We start from the raw sequence: 18,185 nt of genomic DNA, 5'->3' as shown, positions 1-18,185 counted from the left end.
GATTTGGGCCTCATAAGCTAACCCTCTGCCCCAGGGCTCCCACCTTAACCAGGTACCATTGCCATCTGTTGATCAGAGATTTGCTCCGAGGGGAATGATTCCTGACCCACTAGAACCAGAAGCAGTGGCACGATGCTGTTTCACTTATCAAGTCTCTAACATCAGTGCCGACCACCCACATCTCACTTTGAAATAGATAATATAAATAAAAGGCTCAGATGTCAGCTCACTGTTTCCTATGACTGTGTGCCTTCACCGCTATACTTCCTGTCACTGACTTCCTCCTCTGTTCTGGAGAGGGGCTGTCCCTGTCTGCTGCTCCCTCCCCTCCTGCAGAAGTGTCTCTCTCATTGCCTGACACCTCACTGTCACCCTGTCACTGAGCCCAGCTTCCCCTGTACCAGAGACCTGGCCCTTCCCTGGACTTGCCCAGCTTCTTCCAGCTCTGCCTGTGATCGCCGTGTGACCTCTAGCAGCCTCCGCTCTCTCTGGCTCAGTTCCTCTTATTGCATCAGTCACCTCTGTCACCCAAGGTTCAGGGTTAGCACACTCACTCTTCTGCTGGCTAGACCCTGACAGAGAGAGAAATTGTGTTTCTATAGGGTCAAATGAACTGATGGTTTAGAAGTTCGATTCATGATGGATAATTTTGTCCCAATTCTTGTGATGGTTAATCAACTGACAGAATCCACAGCAGTCAACCTAATTCATTTATGATAGATGCCCTAAATCCACCACTTTTCTTTATGCCTGGATGGGAGTGAGGTATGGGCATTTGATCAATTACTCAGTAATTACGGACACAAATAAACTCTACAATGGTCGGTTCAGTCACACACAAAAACCGTACTACCTAGTCCTATTTCTTATCTGGAAATAAATAAAATGGCATTTTAGGAGTCACTTTCACAGGCCATGCATGGCTGGGGAGCAAAATAAGCATCTTCCATTCCTTTGAGCCCATGGGAGGCATAAGCTGGACTTCTTAAAATAACACCTTCTCCTAAATAAACTTGTACTGTGAGTCTGTTGCTGTGTGTACATTATCTCCCAAAGCATGTGCTATTAGTGTCCACTTACAGAAGAGGTTTCTGGGGCTCAGAAAGGTTAAGCAACCTGCACAGGATCACACAGCCAGTAGCAAGTCAAACAAAAGTTTTGAGTCATGAGTACCTAATGCCAAAGTCCGTACCCTTCCCGTTTACCAAGCTTGTTCTCTAAAAGCTGATCTGAGGACCTACTGCATCACTGTAGCAGAATTCAGAGTGATGAGACATGGTGGAGATCTCCAAGGGATTCAGAGAAAGAAGAAATAAGAATGAAAACCCACTTGGCATCTGTATTGGGGAGAAGGGACTGGAAAATGCAGAAAACAACTCATTATCCTCTGGATGAAGCCTCTCCCTCTATGGCCCAAAACACCAACTGGGCCAGATGCGGTGGCTCACACCTGTAATCCCAGCCCTTTTGGAGGCCAAGGCAGGCAGATCGCCTGAGGTCAGGAGTTCGAGACTAGCCTAGCCAATGTTGTGAAACCCCGTCTCTACTAAAAATACAAAAATTAGCCGGGCGTGGTGGTGTGTGCCTGTAATCCCAGCTACTTGGGAGGTTGAGGCAGGAGAATGGCTTGAACCCAGGAGGCAGAGGTTGGAGTGAATCAAGATGGCACCACTGCACTTCAGCCTGGGTGACACAGCGAGATTCTGTCTCAAAAAAGCAAAAACCAAAACAAAACACAACAAACAACAAACAAACAAAAAAACACCAACTGCAGCTGGGCAGAAAGAGTTGTCCTAAAAACAGTTTCTTTACTCCTATTAGAGGTTTGTCCCTTTTAGAAAGCCAAAGCACTCATGAGAAGCTTCTAGAATATTCTCTCACTGGCAGACTTTTGCAATGGCTCTGCTGTCGTTTTCTTAACTATTATTCAGTCAGCATCACTCAGTTACTTTTCATCATGATTTCCCCTTGCAAACTTACAAACTGTTAATTCCATGAGTCCTGTTGATTCCTAAAGCTCATCTCATCCATGGCCACCCAAAAAGGAGAAAAGTTCTTTGAAAACTGAAAGCATCATAGAGATATGTATTTTTCTAAATATAATGCCTTAGAAACATACAGTACTTTGATATTTACAATAAATTTTTACTTACAGAATTCCATATAAAGGTTTTATATTCCCAGTTTTAAAATGAGAAAACAGGGGTTCAGAGTCACTGCAACTCAACCAAAGGCTCACAGCGAGCATAAGGCAGAGCCAGGACTTGACTCGGGCCTCCTGACTTCAAGGGCCAGTGCTTTTTCCATTAGATAACATCGTCACCATTGTTCTTATGATTTCTATGAATGGGAAATAGTGGTACACTGTGGAGGATGCTGTCTTAAAAACCTCTAAGCCAAGCAACTCCACCTTATTCTGGTTACCGTCCTGGGAACTCATGTTCTAAATGAATGGCTTCCTTCCATCTGCTAAATCACCCCAGTGACACCTCGCTGCCCAGTTCCTTCCTCCTCTACTGATGTTGCCGGCCTAATTTAGGGAGCCTGTCTGGAAGGCTGGCACTGGCCTGCTTTTTCCCTCTCCTCCCTCTATTTCCCAGGCTCCCGAAATGGAACACAACTGTACTTTCATCTCTCTTTGCTCCTCTGCCAACTTGCCCAGGCTCCCCCAGATGCCTCCTTACTTTAAGCAAATGTTTTTGCATTGTTCTGGGAGAAGTCTAATCCTTTTTTCCCTTTTTCCATATTAATGCTCTAATTTATAGCAGCAGTGTTAAGAAAAAAAAAAAGAAACAAAGAAGTTCATCTGTTTTATGTTTTGAGGGGCATGAGGGGGGCTTCTGGGGTGCTGGTAATGCTCTATTTCTGGAGCTGTGTGCTGCTTACACAGGTGTGCTTACTTGGAGAAAGTTTTCTTAAGCTGTGCCTATATAATATGTGTGGTTTTCATCTACATGCACGCTAGACTTCAATGAAGATGCCAACAATGGGGCAGGTATTTTGACAGTGGTGGTGAACTAGGCATTTCTACTCAAGTTCAAGCAAAGGCTGAATGACTTCCTGGCAAGCCTGTTGTGGGAGTACCTATACGAGAAGAAAGGTCACACTGAATTCCTCTAAGGTCTGTTTCAACTCTGAGAACAAACGCCTGTCGGATGCTACAAGGTCAACATTCCCACAGCAGCCCCCGGAAAGGACTGTTCGTAGACACCGACAGCTGGAAAAGAACAAGGATCTCAGAGTCCAAGCCTGTCTCTCTGGGCTGACATCTCCTAAACCTCACAGGACATTTTAGGACACCTGATCCCTAAGTCCACGTAGAGACTGGACTACAGGCCAGACTCATTCCTCCTGGACCTATTGAGGCGGCTCCTCCATCATACTACGGCCCAGAATTTGCTTTATGTAGCTAGTGGCATTTGAATGGCAGCATTAGATTCCCCAAATCCTCATTCTCCTGTGGCTCACAATTGTTGGGATGAGGATTTCCAGGATGCCCTGACTCTCTGGTTGGCTTCTGCTACTCTGCTTCTATCTCCCGTACTCCTCATCTCCTGGGCTTCGTCCCTCATAATCCACCAATCCTGACCACTGACAACACTCTCTTCCAAGGAGGTGAGCTGTGAGAGCCCCTTACCAGATTAGTGAAGATGTATGTGTAATAGGCTGACACCATCCCAAGTTCGGCTGCCTGCAAGGCAAAGAGAAGGAGATTAGAGAAGAAAACAAAAACTCACTTGAAGCAAATGAGCAGTAAGGGTTCCAAGTGTCTGCCATTTGTCTGGCCCACTGCCCTCTGGCACCAGGCAAAACAGAACATCTTGATTGGTTCTTATGTTGCCCTTGATCTTGGAGGATGGAGCAGAGAAATTCTGGTCTCAAGAGCGGGGTCTCTCCACCTCTCCACCTCCACTATACAGTGGCACGCATAGTAGCTGATGTTCTTATACACAACATACTCCCATGGTTATAGCCAGATCTTGCTGAAACCAAAAAGGCTTTTAGGGAAATGAAGCAAATAATAAAACAGACTACAATAATGATCTCCACAGCTATTAACAATAACAATGGCTAACATTAACCCACTGTTTAGTATGTGTCAGGCACTCTCAAGCATTCTACATGGGATAACTCTATGAGGTTGGCACTATTATTCCTCCCCAACCCCATTTTACAGCTGAGGAAACTGAAACAATGAAAAGCTAAGTGACTTGTACAAGATCACATGTCTCATTACTGGAAAAGATAAAAGCAAATCCAGGCAGCCTAATTGCAGTGCTTATATCCAAACTGTACTCCCCCTTCAGGACTGTTACATTGATGGAACCACAAACACATCTCTCTTCGGGCATAGATAAGAGAGTCCGTAGGTTGTAGCAATGAAAACGAACTCCACTCCGTCAGAGTGCAGGGCAGACTCATAAGGGTATTCTTGAACCTGCGGTAACGTCAGAAACAAGTGACTCATTTGCAAACCTGGGTCCTTTATTCGTAGTAAGGAGTCAGTTGCCTGTGACATGCCTCACCCTTGATCACAGCGCATCAGTGTGACATCACTCCACAGCTGAGAATTGCTACATCAGAAGAGTCTCCCTTTTGTCTGATCTTTGTACCCGTCATAAATACCCCTAGCCAACCTTCCCTGTCAGTGTGCCTGGCTTTGAGTGTGACAGGTGCTATAGAAACTGACATGTAGCCGGGCGCGGTGGCTCAAGCCTGTAATCCCAGCACTTTGGGAGGCCGAGACGGGCGGATCACGAGGTCAGGAGATCGAGACCATCCTGGCGAACACGGTGAAACCCCGTCTCTACTAAAAAATACAAAAAACTAGCCGGGCGAGGCGGCGGGCGCCTGTAGTCCCAGCTACTCGGGAGGCTGAGGCAGGAGAATGGCGTAAACCCGGGAGGCGGAGCTTGCAGTGAGCTGAGATCCGGCCACTGCACTCCAGCCCGGGCGACAGAGCCAGACTCCGTCTCAAAAAAAAAAAAAAAAAAAAAAAAAAAAAAAAAAAAAAAAAAAGAAACTGACATGTAGATCAGGTAAATAATGAGCTCCGCTCTCTCCAGGGCCCTCATCCCTCCTGACAGTTGGCTAGATTTTCCTAATGTATCCTGCAGCCCTGGGCCACTGGGAGACCGTTTTGTCATGACTATTGAGGTGGATGGAAGAGAAACCAGACCAAGGATGATTACATTTTCCTCTTACATAGTGTTTGTCTCCCAAGGAACTCAAATAATTTTGTGAGCATTCTTTTTTTTTTTCCTTTGAGTCAGAGTCTCCCTCTGTCACCCAGGCTGGAGTGCACTGGCGCGATCATGGCTCACTGCAACCTCCGCCTCCCAGATTCAAGTGATTCTCCTGCCTCAGGCTGCCAGGTAAGCTGAAATTACAGGCACCCACCACCACACCTGGCTAATTTTTGTATTTTTAGTAGAGACGAGATTTCGCCATATTGGCCAGGCTGGTCTTGAACTCCTGACCTCAAGTGATCTGCCCGCCTTGGCCTCCCAAAGTGCTGGGATTACAGGCGTGAGCCACTGTGCCCGGTCATTCTTACAGGAACCCTCGCAGGCTCCCTGAGGAACAGGTTGCGGGTAATTCTATCATGGTTGTTCCAATGGGAAGCTGGAGGGCAAAGGCTCAGGGGCTGCGGCAGGAGTCTCGGGGCACAATGGAGCTCAAGGCCTCTTTGGTGAGGCTCTTTCTTCCTCCAGGCCAAGCTATATTTCCTCCTCCACTTTCAAGAGGATGGTGTGGCAAGATGACCAACCCATCCTATGCCCCACTGCACACACACAATCGCACAATCCAAGTAAGAGTGCTGCTTCATCTCACCCCTGCCTAGACGGATGCGACCCACTGAGCGAGCCCGCTGCTTACAGCGACGGGCTGGGGGCAGAGGGACCAGGAGGGGCCACAGTCAGGAGCTAAAACCCATTTTGTGAAATCTGCTGTCCTAGAGATAAAAGACAAGAGATCCTTGGTTTTTAAGGCCTGATTTCTGGGTAAACATGGCGTTTGTTGCTGGAACAGCCGCTCAATAAAATCAGGGATTACTCTGCAAATCCTCCTGAAATCAAGAGACGGCAGAGTGCTGCCAAGCTCCAGAGGCTGGGCTCCCACGTGCACACCGAGTCTCCCAGAGTCCCCATCTGCTCTCTGCCCACTCTGCTTCCCACCCTTGCTGAGGCCCTGCGAGGCCCTGTTGTGCCCTCCTGGAGGGGGGAGTACGGAACCCCAGGGAAGCATGAGGACAGAGGCCAGGCCTGATGGAACACCTGCCTGCCTGGGAAGGCAAATGGGAAAAGGGAACAGGCTTTCCTGAAGCCTGGCTGCTCATTCATCAGTGTGGCTCCCAGGTCACAGGAGTTGGGGCTGACAGGTGGGCTCAGGAAAGACAGCCCTGAGGCATCGAGCAGAACCATTTGCTAATAATGATCACTACACTACAGGCAGAGCTTCCTTCAAAAGCATGGCCACACACACACACACGCACACACACACAAATCTACAAAGCGTTTTTAATTAACATACCCAGTATTGGCAAGGGTGCTATAAGACACCTATACGCTGCTGGAGAAAGTGTAAACTGTTACAGCCTTTCTAAAACGCAATCTGGCAAATCATATCAGAATCCTTAAAAGCATGCATACCTTTAACTCAGTAATTCCACTTCTAGAAATATATGCTGGGGAAATATTCATGAATGTGTATAAAGATTTATGTACAAAGATGTGCATCTCAGCATTATTTATTGTAGCAAAAGATTTGAAACAACCTGTATCTCCAACAATAAAGTGATGGTTAAATAAATTATGGGACATCTGTATGATAGGAAATGAGGCAGCCATTAAAATATTTCTAGAAAAATGTTTAATGACATGGGGAAAATGCATGGCATCGAATTAAGTGGGGACAAAAAGCGCTTACAGAAAAGTTTGTGCAGTATGACAATAATTTGGGGGGAAAATGTGTCTGTAAAGCAGAAAAAAACAGACATCAAAATTTAACTGTGGTTAAACAGCTCTGGGTGATAGGATCGTTAATGATTTTTAGTTTCTTCTATGTGCTGTCTTTTCCATACATTAAAAAATTTCAACAATGAACTAGTAATATTGTTCGAATTTAAAAAATCATAGTGCAACATCAGACGCTGGGAGCCACGGAGGGCAAGAGACTGGCCCCCAGAGGCTTCTACCAGGGCTGTTCAGGCAGGCTCCAGCTACCGCAGGGGGACCTGTGCATTCTGAGCTACCCTCCACAAGGGACATGTGTCTGCTAAGCTGAAGCTCTCACTCCCTGCTCCCAACCTTCCCTAAAGAGGGCCCCTCTCCTCCCGTGAAACTTGGAGGAGCTTTTCCACCCTTAATGACTTCATTGATCATAGCTCTAGGCATAAGGAAGACAGAGAAAAAGAAGAAAAGAGAAAAATGCTCTGTTTCTGTGTATGCGTGTGTGTGTGTGTGTGTGTGTGTGAAAGAGAGAAAGAGATACCGTGTGTGTGTGTGTCAGTGTGTGTGTCAGAGAGAGAGAAAGAGAGATAATGTGAGTTGGGTATACACACACAGACAGACGTGGCTTTGGAGCTCTGGAAGATTACTATAGCAACGGGCTGAAGGGACAGCCCTCGGTACTGAGAGAACTCATTCAAATCTCTTATTAACTCTGAGTCAAAAACGAGCTGGGGAGGGGCAGCGGGGAGGGAGGGGGGAAGGAGAGGAGACAATCATCTGAGTGTCTGCGGGCTCCTCACAGCTTGGCAGAGGTTAACGAGGAGCCTCGCTGCCCTAGTGGAAGATGGCAGGTTGTGTTTAAATGTGCAATTAAAATGGCATTAGAAGAAGCCAGTGCGCCTAGAGAGGTTGGGGGAGCCGCCAAGGGGCCTGGAAACGGGGCCCGCTCTCCGAGGTTCATGCCCAGCCCAGCCACCAGCCCAGGAACTGGCGTCAGGTGACTCTGATGCTGCCCAGCTATTTCCAGCTGTTTGTCCTGTGTGGGGCCCCTAGGCTCCTGATTTCTCTCTCTCTTGGATGAGCCTCACTCACACAGTTCTGGTTTCCAGTGTGCATGTTCTGACTCAGGCGCCAGCACTGCCCCTCCGACTCCAGGAGCATAGGAGACACTACCTGATTTGCAGATAAGAGAGGGCTGTGCAAGCTCGGCCCTGCTCCACTCAGGGCTGGGCCTTGGATGCATCTGTTCATCTCCCAGAGTCTCAGTTTCTTCATCTGTGGGGGAAGACATTATACCTACCTCACGTCATTGCTAAGAGCTCTAGGCCAGGAGACTGACTGCACAGAAGCTCTGTGTAAACTGTTTTGGACCGTGTCAGATTAAAGACAGAGCTGGCATTCACCAGGACACACTGGTGTGACGGTCCTATTGTGAAACTACGGAAACATTTCTACACCATTTGGCAAACAGCCTCTGCCCAAGCCCCTTGGGTGCCCCACCCTAGCCCCTCCTAGGAACCCACAGACCTCTCCGCAGAGCCCTTCGCAGAGTCTAAGTTTGGCAGCATCTAGGTGTCTCCGCTGCCTACTGCCCTGCTGCCCCAGTGCTGGAAAGGACATCCCCCTCACCCTGCTTTCTTCAGTTTTCGGGAACCGCCCATTGAAAACGGAAGCACAGGGAGAGGTTTGTCAGAGTTCAGGTCCGGCCCGGGGCTCCGTCAGCCTCAGCTCAGGAGGACCCTCAAGGCAAGGAGTGTGGAGGGTGGGAGCTCAGCAGGGGAGGGGAGAGAGGGAGGCTCCCACCTTCAGGAGGATGGTGTGGGACATGGAGGCGTTGGCGTGGATGATGATGGTGGCCGTCTTGTCGTCCCGGATCTCCTTGAGGAGCGGGGTGGGGTCCCGGGTGTCATCCAGCATGCGGACGGACAGCGTGTCCTTGGAGATAAGGAATTGCCGGAGCAGCTTCTCTAGGTTTAAAAGGCCTGGAGGGGAGAGAGGATGAAGCCCCTGAGGGTCCACAGAGCTGCCTCTAGAGACACCTGGGCAGAAATGGAAAGGCACGGAGATGTGTGCTGGGAGTGGGGTTGGGGGGTCTGGCCCCATTGCCAGCATTAAGGAGCCAGATCATAACCTGAGCAGGTTTCTCAGCCTCTTTGGGCTTCAATGATCACATCTAAATAAAAGAACACTTCAGAGCCCATCACCTCCCCCGACTCCCTAGAGAATGTTCTTTCAAGGTAGAGACAGAAGCTCCCTTGGAATAAGAGAATCCCCCCTCCTCCTCACCACCCTCAAAAGCTGGACAGGATGCACAGAGACCAAGACCTGGGTTCAGAGACCACCAGGCCTGAGTCTGCTTCTCTAATCCATGGACTTCTCCATGTGGCCAGTTGTCTTGGCCTCAGTTTCCTCATCTGAGAAGTTAGAATTATCACAGCAGTCAGCACTCAGTTAGTTCCAAGGCAAGGATTACAGGAGGCCATGTGTGAAGGCCTCAAGCCTGAGCCTCGGACACAGTAAACCCTCATAAATGTTACACTGGGCTCTGTAAGAGCCTTTGTTTTCATTTTGGAGGTGGAGGAGCAATTCCCTAAGATCCCAAGGCCCAGAAAATATATCTAGCAAAACGCTTTGAACTCCTCAGAGCCTCGTGGCTGCATTAAGACAAAATATGATGATGATCATAAGAGAACAGGCTTTGAACTGCACTCCAGCAGGCAAGAATCTGGGCCCAGAACAAAACAGAAAAAAGGGACTGTGCACCAAGGACCTACCCCTGCCCTCCCTCACTCCCTCCTCTCCTACCCACCAGCTATTTGATGCCTAGGGCCCTGGGTGGGAGGAGGGGTTCCGGAATGACGTCACTGAGACAAGAGGGTCTTAATTCTGCCTTGTCTTTGGAAAGGCATGCCAGCCAGGAGAGGGTATGTGTGTATGGGGTGGGGGTGGGAAATGTGGGGGATGGGGTGATGTGGGGGTGCAGGAGGCAGAGTGTGGTCTCAATTCCCATTGAAAAAGACATCATGTAGGCGTTTGCTCCCAAAAGCAATGAGAAGGGCAACATTTATCAAATGCTTATTGTGCTCCAGTTAATGTGCTAAACACTTTCCATGGCTTATCTCATGTAAGTCCTCACAACAATCCCATAAAGTAGTATAATCCCCAGCACAGAGGAGAGTCGGAGGTAGAGGGAGGACAAGCAACTGGCCTCACACACTGGGATGGCGAGGGAAGGGTTGGCTTTCTAACCAGTCCGAGGTCCCGTGCTGCTGGTTTCTGTCCTGGCTGATGGGATATTTAACCCGGGGATGGCTTGACTACAACCCTGGAAGACTGTTTCCTGCACAGGTTCCTCTCCGCCCAGGCCAAAAGGAGGAAGAGCCTCCCATCCACCTCCTCGCGTTGCAGATTGGTGACATGACTTGCTCAGCACACAGAGACACGGGGACACAGCTGGGACCAGAATTCTGATCTCCATTTTTTGATTTCCATCCAACCCTCTTCCCATGACACCAGGTTGCCTCTGAGGACAAACTCAGCTGGAGGCAGCAGGCACAGTGCCCAGGAAGGCCCAGAGACACGCGTCTCAGGACTTAGGGGAGGGAAGCTGATGTGAATGTGTGTCTGTGCTTTTTCTTTTTTCACAGGAAGGAGAGGATAGTGGAGTTGGAGCCCAAGGGCCTGGCCTGATAGAGACAGGAGCTCTGGGAAGGTGCTGCCAACCCGTCTTCGTGTCACCTGTTTTGAGAAGGCTTTCTAGGGAGCTGGAGGTTGTGGCAGGTCGGGGAGAAGCCCTGGGAAGGCCTGTTATTTATAAAGATGCTTCAGAAACAGCCCAGCTGTGCAAACCACAAAACTGGCCTTTCCTCTCTTCCCTGACAGGGTTTCAAGGGAGACCTGTAAAGACTCTCTGCCGCCGCCGTCTGTGCCCCTCACAGCCCCTCACCACCGGCCCCCACAACAGTGGCACTGACGTTGCAGGTTACTCCCTGCCAATCCTGATCCTGAAGCTCTAGATTCAAGCTCAGCGTCAGCCCTCCTTAGCTACATGACCTTGAGAAGTTGTCTAACCTCTTCAAGGCTCCGTTCTTCATCTGTAGAATGGGCAAAGGAGGATGAGAACTCATTGTGATCATATGAGAAACCGCCGGGAAATGGGATGTATGGTCTCCATGTTACTCTTGTATTTACCCATCCCCAGAAGTGCTCCAAGGGCAGGCACGGTGAGGCAGCTGAAGAGTCAGGCAAGGACACGTCTGTTCAACCAACAACAGGACACCAGGCAGAGAAGACGGGTCAGATACAATCCCTGCCCTCAGGAGTTTAGGGTGGCGGCACTCGCAGCTAAGTAGACGATGAAGTTCAAATCACATCCCCGTTTTGTTTGGCAGCCTGAATTTAATTTTTTTTTTTTTAGGGGGCAACCTCATTTTGTCCTATATGTAAAATGGAGAGAGTATTTACCGCCTCTTCCTCAGAGACGATGTGAAAAGCTACCTCCTGCCTGGACAAAGGTCGGGGTGCCTGATCCAAAAGACACTCCAACAAGGAGGTGCAGGGAGGCCATGGAGCTGGGGCACCCGGAGTCTCAGCTGTCTCCTGGGCAGGCTGTGGGTGACGGTGCCCCACAGTTGGAGAGGTGAACAAGTAAGGGGTGGCAGATGCAACCCCCCACCCAGATCCTAGAATGGAGCAGGAAGAATCTTTAGAGCCTGACTGGGAAAGAGGCCAAATCCCCTGGGATTCTTCAGACAGGCAATGAAATTCAGTGGGACGAGACAGGGAAGGCTGGGGAATGACAGCAGGATTATGCACAGCATGGTGATGCCTGGCAGAGGCCGCCGGGAATGCTTTATTCCTTTGCAAATGGCAGGTGCACAAAACTCCCAGGGAAAGAGAGCCCCCAGATGTCAGATAAACTGGGGACCTGTTCCAATCAATTCCCAGCCTGCTACCCCTTGGAGAGTTCTGCTGTCCTTTAAACAAAGAATAGCATCATTCCCCATTCCATATAACATGCTCTGTGTGCTGAGACGCAGGGCGGGGAGAGGAGAGAGGCGGCGGCAGCGAGTCCTCTGGGAGGTCCGCATCCCGCCCAAAATTGCCGATTAGTCAGTTGCTCCGTTTCCCAACCTGGACACACCTGGCTCAGCACAAAGAACCCAGTCTGGGGACATGAGTGCCAACTCCAGCACTGCCAGGCAGGTTACTATGGCAATGGCCCTACCCCTCTGTGCCTCAGTTTCCTCTTCTGTGGAATAAGGGGAGTGACTACATTACAGGGTCATCAAGAGGATGGCAACTACAAGGGGCTTAACAAATCTTGTTTCCCACTCACCCCACAACTGCCCTTTATCCCATCTCCTTCCCGAAACCTTCTCTCCATTCTCCAGCCTCCACCCCCTTCTCACTTCTCTCACCTCTTACAGGATTATCCAACCCACCAAAGATAGACTTGGTTTTAAACCATAGAAAGTATTTGAGAGCACGTATAAGCGTATGTATGTATATGTGCATATATGTGTGTGTATATATTTGTAATATACAGTCTATGTATAAATGATTTCAGTGTTCGGTAGGGAACCCATTTCAGACTTTCCGGCACATCCCCAGGGCAGGCAGGGTGCATGGTGCTTGCTGGATTGGACTGATGTAGAGACTGTGGGGGAAGAAAGTAACTACATCCTAATGGGTCAGGGGAGCAGCAGTGCCAGGCAGGAACCGTTGCCATGCCACTTGAGGAGCAGCTGACTTGGGTGCCCGGCCGGAGGGAGAGTGGGATGGGCTGTCATGAGGCAGGCTAGCTCTTGGCAGCCTCAAGGACTAAACCCGGGAGTCATGAGGGAGTGGAAGTCACAGGGAGACAGACTCCAGCTCAACATAAGGAATAACCCTTCCTTTATGATGCAGTGGGCTGCCCATGAGGTAGTGAGTTCCCCATCACTGGAGGCAGTCAAGGAAAGACTGAAGCCCCTCTTGAGGATCACTGTAGAGGGAATTAAACCAGTGGATGAAAATTTGAACTAGAAAAACACTGACGTCTTTCCAGCCCAGAGATGCTCTAATTTTATGAATCAGAAGAGGATACTTTTTAATTCTAGGCAGTGGAAGAAATTTACATTAGGAAAAGTGTGGCTTAGTTACATTGAGAATATTGAGTTTTCAGGGCAGATTGGCATTTTCGAATTGTCATTCTCCTCACCTTTATCTGTATAATGGAACTAAGGGATTCACCAAAGGCAGCTGCCATCACAGGGGTTAAAAGCTGCTCTCTTCCCCACACCCCATCCACTTCCACCCCCACTCTCCTCTCCTTCGGGACCATGGCCCAGCATCAGGCCTGCCTGCCTGCCAAGTCTAAGGCGGAGAGGGGCCTAGGGAACCTATTAGCCTTGCTCAGGATGCAGCGGGATGGATCGATGAGAGACTCGGCAGGCAGGCTGTTCTGGGAGGAAGAAGGGAGGCTGGCTTCTGGAACTGGAAGGCAGGGGCCAAGACGGGTGGGAGGAGGATGTCAAGGCAGGGAAAGGCACAGCCAGGGGTGGACACAGCTGCAGGACAAGGACACGAAGACCTAAGTGATGGGTTCGCAGGGGACACAGAGGACCCTTGTATCAAAAAATATTATAAAAATAAACACCTCTTTCACCAGCTTCCTTCCCTCTCTACTGGCTGGAGTAGCACCTTGGTCTGGGACCAGCACTTTTTAACCCTGTGGGAAGCAGCTCATGTAATATTGACCTTGGCAGATTGTGGTGAGGATTTAATGAGATAGTATGAATTCAATATGGCACATAGTGTCCTAAACCTAAACCTTCCCCTTCCCCCTGCCAGGTGCCCATGCCTCAGGGTGTGTGGCTGTTGGACCTCTTCCATGGTGTGAACCCTCACCAGAGGGACAAGATGAGGGTCCAAGGTGTCCCCAGGTGGGGAAGGGGCACAGAACAAGTTCAAGTTCTGGAATGATGTATTTTACCTGCATCCCAAATTTGTCCCATCCCACACCTAAGCTCTGCTCCAGGAACAGGCAGGGGAGACCAGCAGGGCAAGAGGAGGAGAGGGAGAGAGGAGTCGGCTGAGGCTTCTTGCTCACAGGCGGACTGTAGGTGGCTGTTTGGCCATCGAGGCTGTCTCTTCTATGATGGCAAGAACGGGTGTGGGAAGACCCCGGCCTTCATGTTCCCATCAGCCTCCTGATTTCACGATGTGTTTCCAGCTTGGGCCTCAGCCACTAGGACCTGGTAGACATCCCTGCTCTGAGAATAACCTTCAGCGTTTCCTAAATTCCTTCACATACACAACTGATTTCATCCTCACGACTGCCCCGGGAGGTGGGTATTATTATCCCACCTCCGAGTCAAGATAGAATTGCTGGCGCGGGAGAGATTCAGTGACTGAGATCATAGAGTCAGAGGTCCCGGGACAGGCCAGGATCCAAACTCAGGTTATCTGATTCCATATTCTGGTCTCTGATACATGGGATGGTCTCGGTCCTCCCGTACTATAGGAAAGATGGTCCCTCACTTTTCTCTCTTCTTTAGGAAAGCTGGGAGAGAAGGTAGCAGGAATCATGTGACCTTGAAAATAGAGATAATCTCTCTTTTGTTCTGCATTTAATGAGAATGTTAATAGGGCCCATCTTATACGGTTATCGTGAGTTATACGGTTTAAATAAGAGAATCTAAAATTTAAATGAGATAATATAAAAACCCTTAGCATGGTGTTGGGCACGTAGTAACTGCTCTGTAACGGGAGGACTGTGACCCTCCTGGTATCAGCTCAGAGCTGCATGGTTAACTTTGAATCATTACGAGCAAAAGGCCTCCCACAGGGCCTCCTGGGGACGGCACAGGGAAGGCCCACAACCGTCCTGGTTACTCTTCCAGGGCCTTGGGTCTCACTACTTACTCCCCATCCTCCACCCCCACGATCACAACCAGAGTTGCAGAATAAAATAACAGTAATTAAATGTGGTATCGTGTTCTGGGCCCAGTTACTTTCCCATCCAATTACCTCAACAGACATTATTATCGCCTTGTTACACGGGAGGAAACTAAGGCTCAGAGAGGCAGATTGACCTGCTCCGTGTCACACAGCTCCCAAGTGGTGGTGCAGCTTGGCTGACTCCGGTATCCTGCCGTTCTCTTTGGCAGCACATCCTCCCCAAGGGCAGGGACTGCCTCGAGATCCAAGTCTGCTCCACTCCAGCAGCCTGGGCCACGTTTGGTGAACACAGGCTGGTATGAGGACAGAGCCCGGCCTCAGCTGACTTTGCTCCCGGGTCTGGCCATGCCTCATTGGAAAGAGATCAGAGGAAGGGAGGAAAGGAAAACTCGTGTGTGCCGAGCATTTCCTCGGTGTAGACGCAGGGTTACTCACTCTCCAGGTGTCATCCTATTTAATCCCCTCAGCCATCCCAGGAGGGAGGTCTCACTGCCCCCATTTTACAGATGAGATGACAGAGGTAGAGGGTAAAGTCACTTTCCCAAGATCTCACAGGTAGAAAATAAGTAGCAGAAGATGTGGGGACATAGGCCATGTAACCACAAAAAAGGACGTTAAAATATTCAGAAAGAGGCCAGGTGCTCACTCCTGGCCTCTGGGATTGTGGCCCTGGGATTGTGGCTCACTCCTACAATCCCAGCACTTTGGGAGGCTGAGATGGGCAGATCACCTGAGGTAAGGAGTTCAAGACCAGCCTGGCTAACATGGTGAAACCCCGTCTCTACTAAAAATAGAAAAAGTTAGCTGAGCGTGGTGGCTCACATCTGTAATCCCAGCTACTCGGGAGGCTGAGGCAGGAGAATCGCTTGAACCCAGGAGGCAGAGATTGCAGTGAGCAGAGATTGCACCACTGTACTTCAGCCTGGGCAACAGAGCGAGCCTGTCTCAAAACAAACAAACAAACAAACAAACAAAAACACTCAGAAACACAAAAGCAAGCATTTAAAAAATAATAATAATAAAATAAGGCCAGGCGCGGTGGGTCACACCTGTAATCCCAGCACTTTGGGAGGCCAAGGCGGGCAAATCATGAGGTCAGGAGTTCGAGACCAGCCTGGCCAACATGGTGAAACCTATCTCCACAAAAACATACAAAAATTAGCGGGGTGTGGTGGTGCATGCCTATAATCCAAGCTACTTGGGAGACTGAGGCAGGAGAATCACTTGAACCCGAGAGATGAAGGTTGCAGTGAGTGAGATTGTGCCATTGCACTCTAGCCTGGCTGACAGAGTGAGACTCTGTCTCAAAAAAAAAAGAAAAGAAAAGAAATAAAAGAAAAGAGAAGAGAAGAGAAGAAGAAGAAGAGGAAGAGGAGGAGGAGGAAAAAAAAGATTTGAGCCATGCAGGAAGATAGCAGATAGCAGCGAAATACACAGCATATTATACCTGTGGCTCTGGGCTTTGCCTGAGGTCAACAGGTAGATCCGTGGCAGGGCTAGGTGATCTGATCAACAGGCCCTGGGAACCCATAGTGGTGAGCCCCAACTCTCCTTGGAAGCCCCCCAGTAGCCAACTCCCTCAGGCTCTGTGAGTTCCTCCCCCAGCCTCAGCAGGAAACAGGCACTTGCAAATGTTCTTTTTTCTCATTAAAGAAAAATAATGTAATATACAATATCGCTCTACTTGGTCGAAAACCTGCTTATTAAAAATCTACTTTTGGGAAGCAAGAGAGTAAGTGGCATGATTCTCCATGGAATTATCTCCGTTATGCCTAATTTTGATGGCTGGAAAATAGAATTAGATTCTGCTCCTAATTCTACTCACAGCATCTCTTGGCCCTGCATTAATAAGGAAGATGGAAGAGTGTCTCCTTTGGAGCTCTGAGCTGCATTTCCCTTTGGTTCCTCATTTTCTCATCCCTTGATTAGATTTTTAATCCTCTTTGCCCTTGAACTTCTGCTCTGCTCCACCTTCCCTCCTCTGGCCCTGGAGGGTGGGGACTGGAGTCCCTCGGCAGCCTCAGTGAGTTTGTTCCAGCAAATCTGTTTCGTGCCTGCCAAGTCTGCTGGGATGTGGGCTGGCCCCTACTGTATCTGGACAGGTACATCTGCTCCAGAACCTTGTCTATGCTTAGCTGTCCTGCACCCCTGCTCAAGGGAACAAGGGCGTGTGTTGTTCAGAGAGATCTCTGCCCTTCCCTGAACACTGCACCTGCCACCCTCGAACCACTGCTCTGTTTGTGCAGACCATGATGGTGGAAGGGGGTCATGGAGAGGGAAAAGCCAGCTTGAGGATCAGAGGACTAAGAAAAAGTCTTAGCTTTGCCATGTACCAGCTGTGCGACCTGGCGTCCCTTAATACCTCCAAGACTCTGTTTTCTCAGCTCTGGAATGACTGGGGAGGAGGGAGGTAAAATGGAGAAATGTTAAGTGAAAGTGCTTTGCCATCTGCACAAAACTGTGTGAATGTCAAGGAATGTCATAATTCTAATGGGAAGAGCCCTGGGCTGGGAGGCAACAGAATTAGCATAGTGCTTAGTGTGTAGTAGATGCTTAGCAAACATCTGAGCAACCTGTTTCCCAAAGCCCAGTAAGAGTTGAAGCAGAGGAAACAAGTTTCAGCTTAAAAGCAAGCCAGATTGTGACTAGATACAAAAAGAACTTCCTGTCAGGTTGGTGAGATATTGTACCAGCATTGAGGAAGACTGCAGGACAATCTTTGCCTGGAGACAATTGCGGGTGCCCTCGGTCTCTTAATAACCCCGCTGTGTACACAGGGTACACCAGTTCAGTCCTGCCAAAATGGTCTCGTGGCAGTCAGTTCTAGGGGAGAACCCCTGAGCCTGTTACACCATTCGAAGGTCCAAGGGCGCCACAGAAGGAGAACCACCGAGTGGAATGCAGAGCTTCCTACTGTGTTGCTTGAAGTGGGAACATCCTTCAGGCTGAAAGATCAGCATTCTTTTTCTGCTCATGGTCAAACTTATTTCAAAGAAAATGAAGCAAATACCTGTTTTGGCCACAAGACATCTGAGCGTGTCCATGCTAATGTGTATCGTCAACTTCCTCCACTAGGAGGAAATAGAATGAAGGGTTATCCAAACATTATTTTTTTGCCATAAAACTCCTGGTCCACAAAACACTTATCATCAAAGCAGAGCTGTCCTGTAGAACTTTCTGCGGTGATGGAAATGTTCCACACTTGTGCTGTCCAACACAGCAGCCACCAGCCACGTAGCTACTGACCACTTGAAATGTAACGAGACAGACTGAGGAACTGGATTTCTA

General features: G+C 49.2%; 1 protein-coding gene across 1 annotated transcript in view; it reads right to left on the bottom strand.

Annotated features, from left to right (window-relative positions):
• Window positions 1–18,185, bottom strand: part of GRIK4 (glutamate ionotropic receptor kainate type subunit 4) — a 427,684-nt gene that overhangs the window by 148,364 nt on the left and 261,135 nt on the right. The window contains exons 6-7 of the mRNA XM_025356723.1: window positions 8,757–8,935; window positions 3,638–3,691 (exon numbers count right to left, since the gene is read on the bottom strand). Of these exons, the coding sequence (XP_025212508.1) occupies window positions 3,638–3,691; window positions 8,757–8,935 (233 nt within the window). The remainder of the gene's footprint in view (window positions 1–3,637; window positions 3,692–8,756; window positions 8,936–18,185) is intronic.

Source organism: Theropithecus gelada, chromosome 14 (assembly GCF_003255815.1).
Source record: "Theropithecus gelada isolate Dixy chromosome 14, Tgel_1.0, whole genome shotgun sequence".
NCBI classification, from domain to species: domain Eukaryota; kingdom Metazoa; phylum Chordata; class Mammalia; order Primates; family Cercopithecidae; genus Theropithecus; species Theropithecus gelada.
Note: the sequence above shows the minus strand (reverse complement) of the source record. Positions and strands in the feature narration are given on the sequence as shown.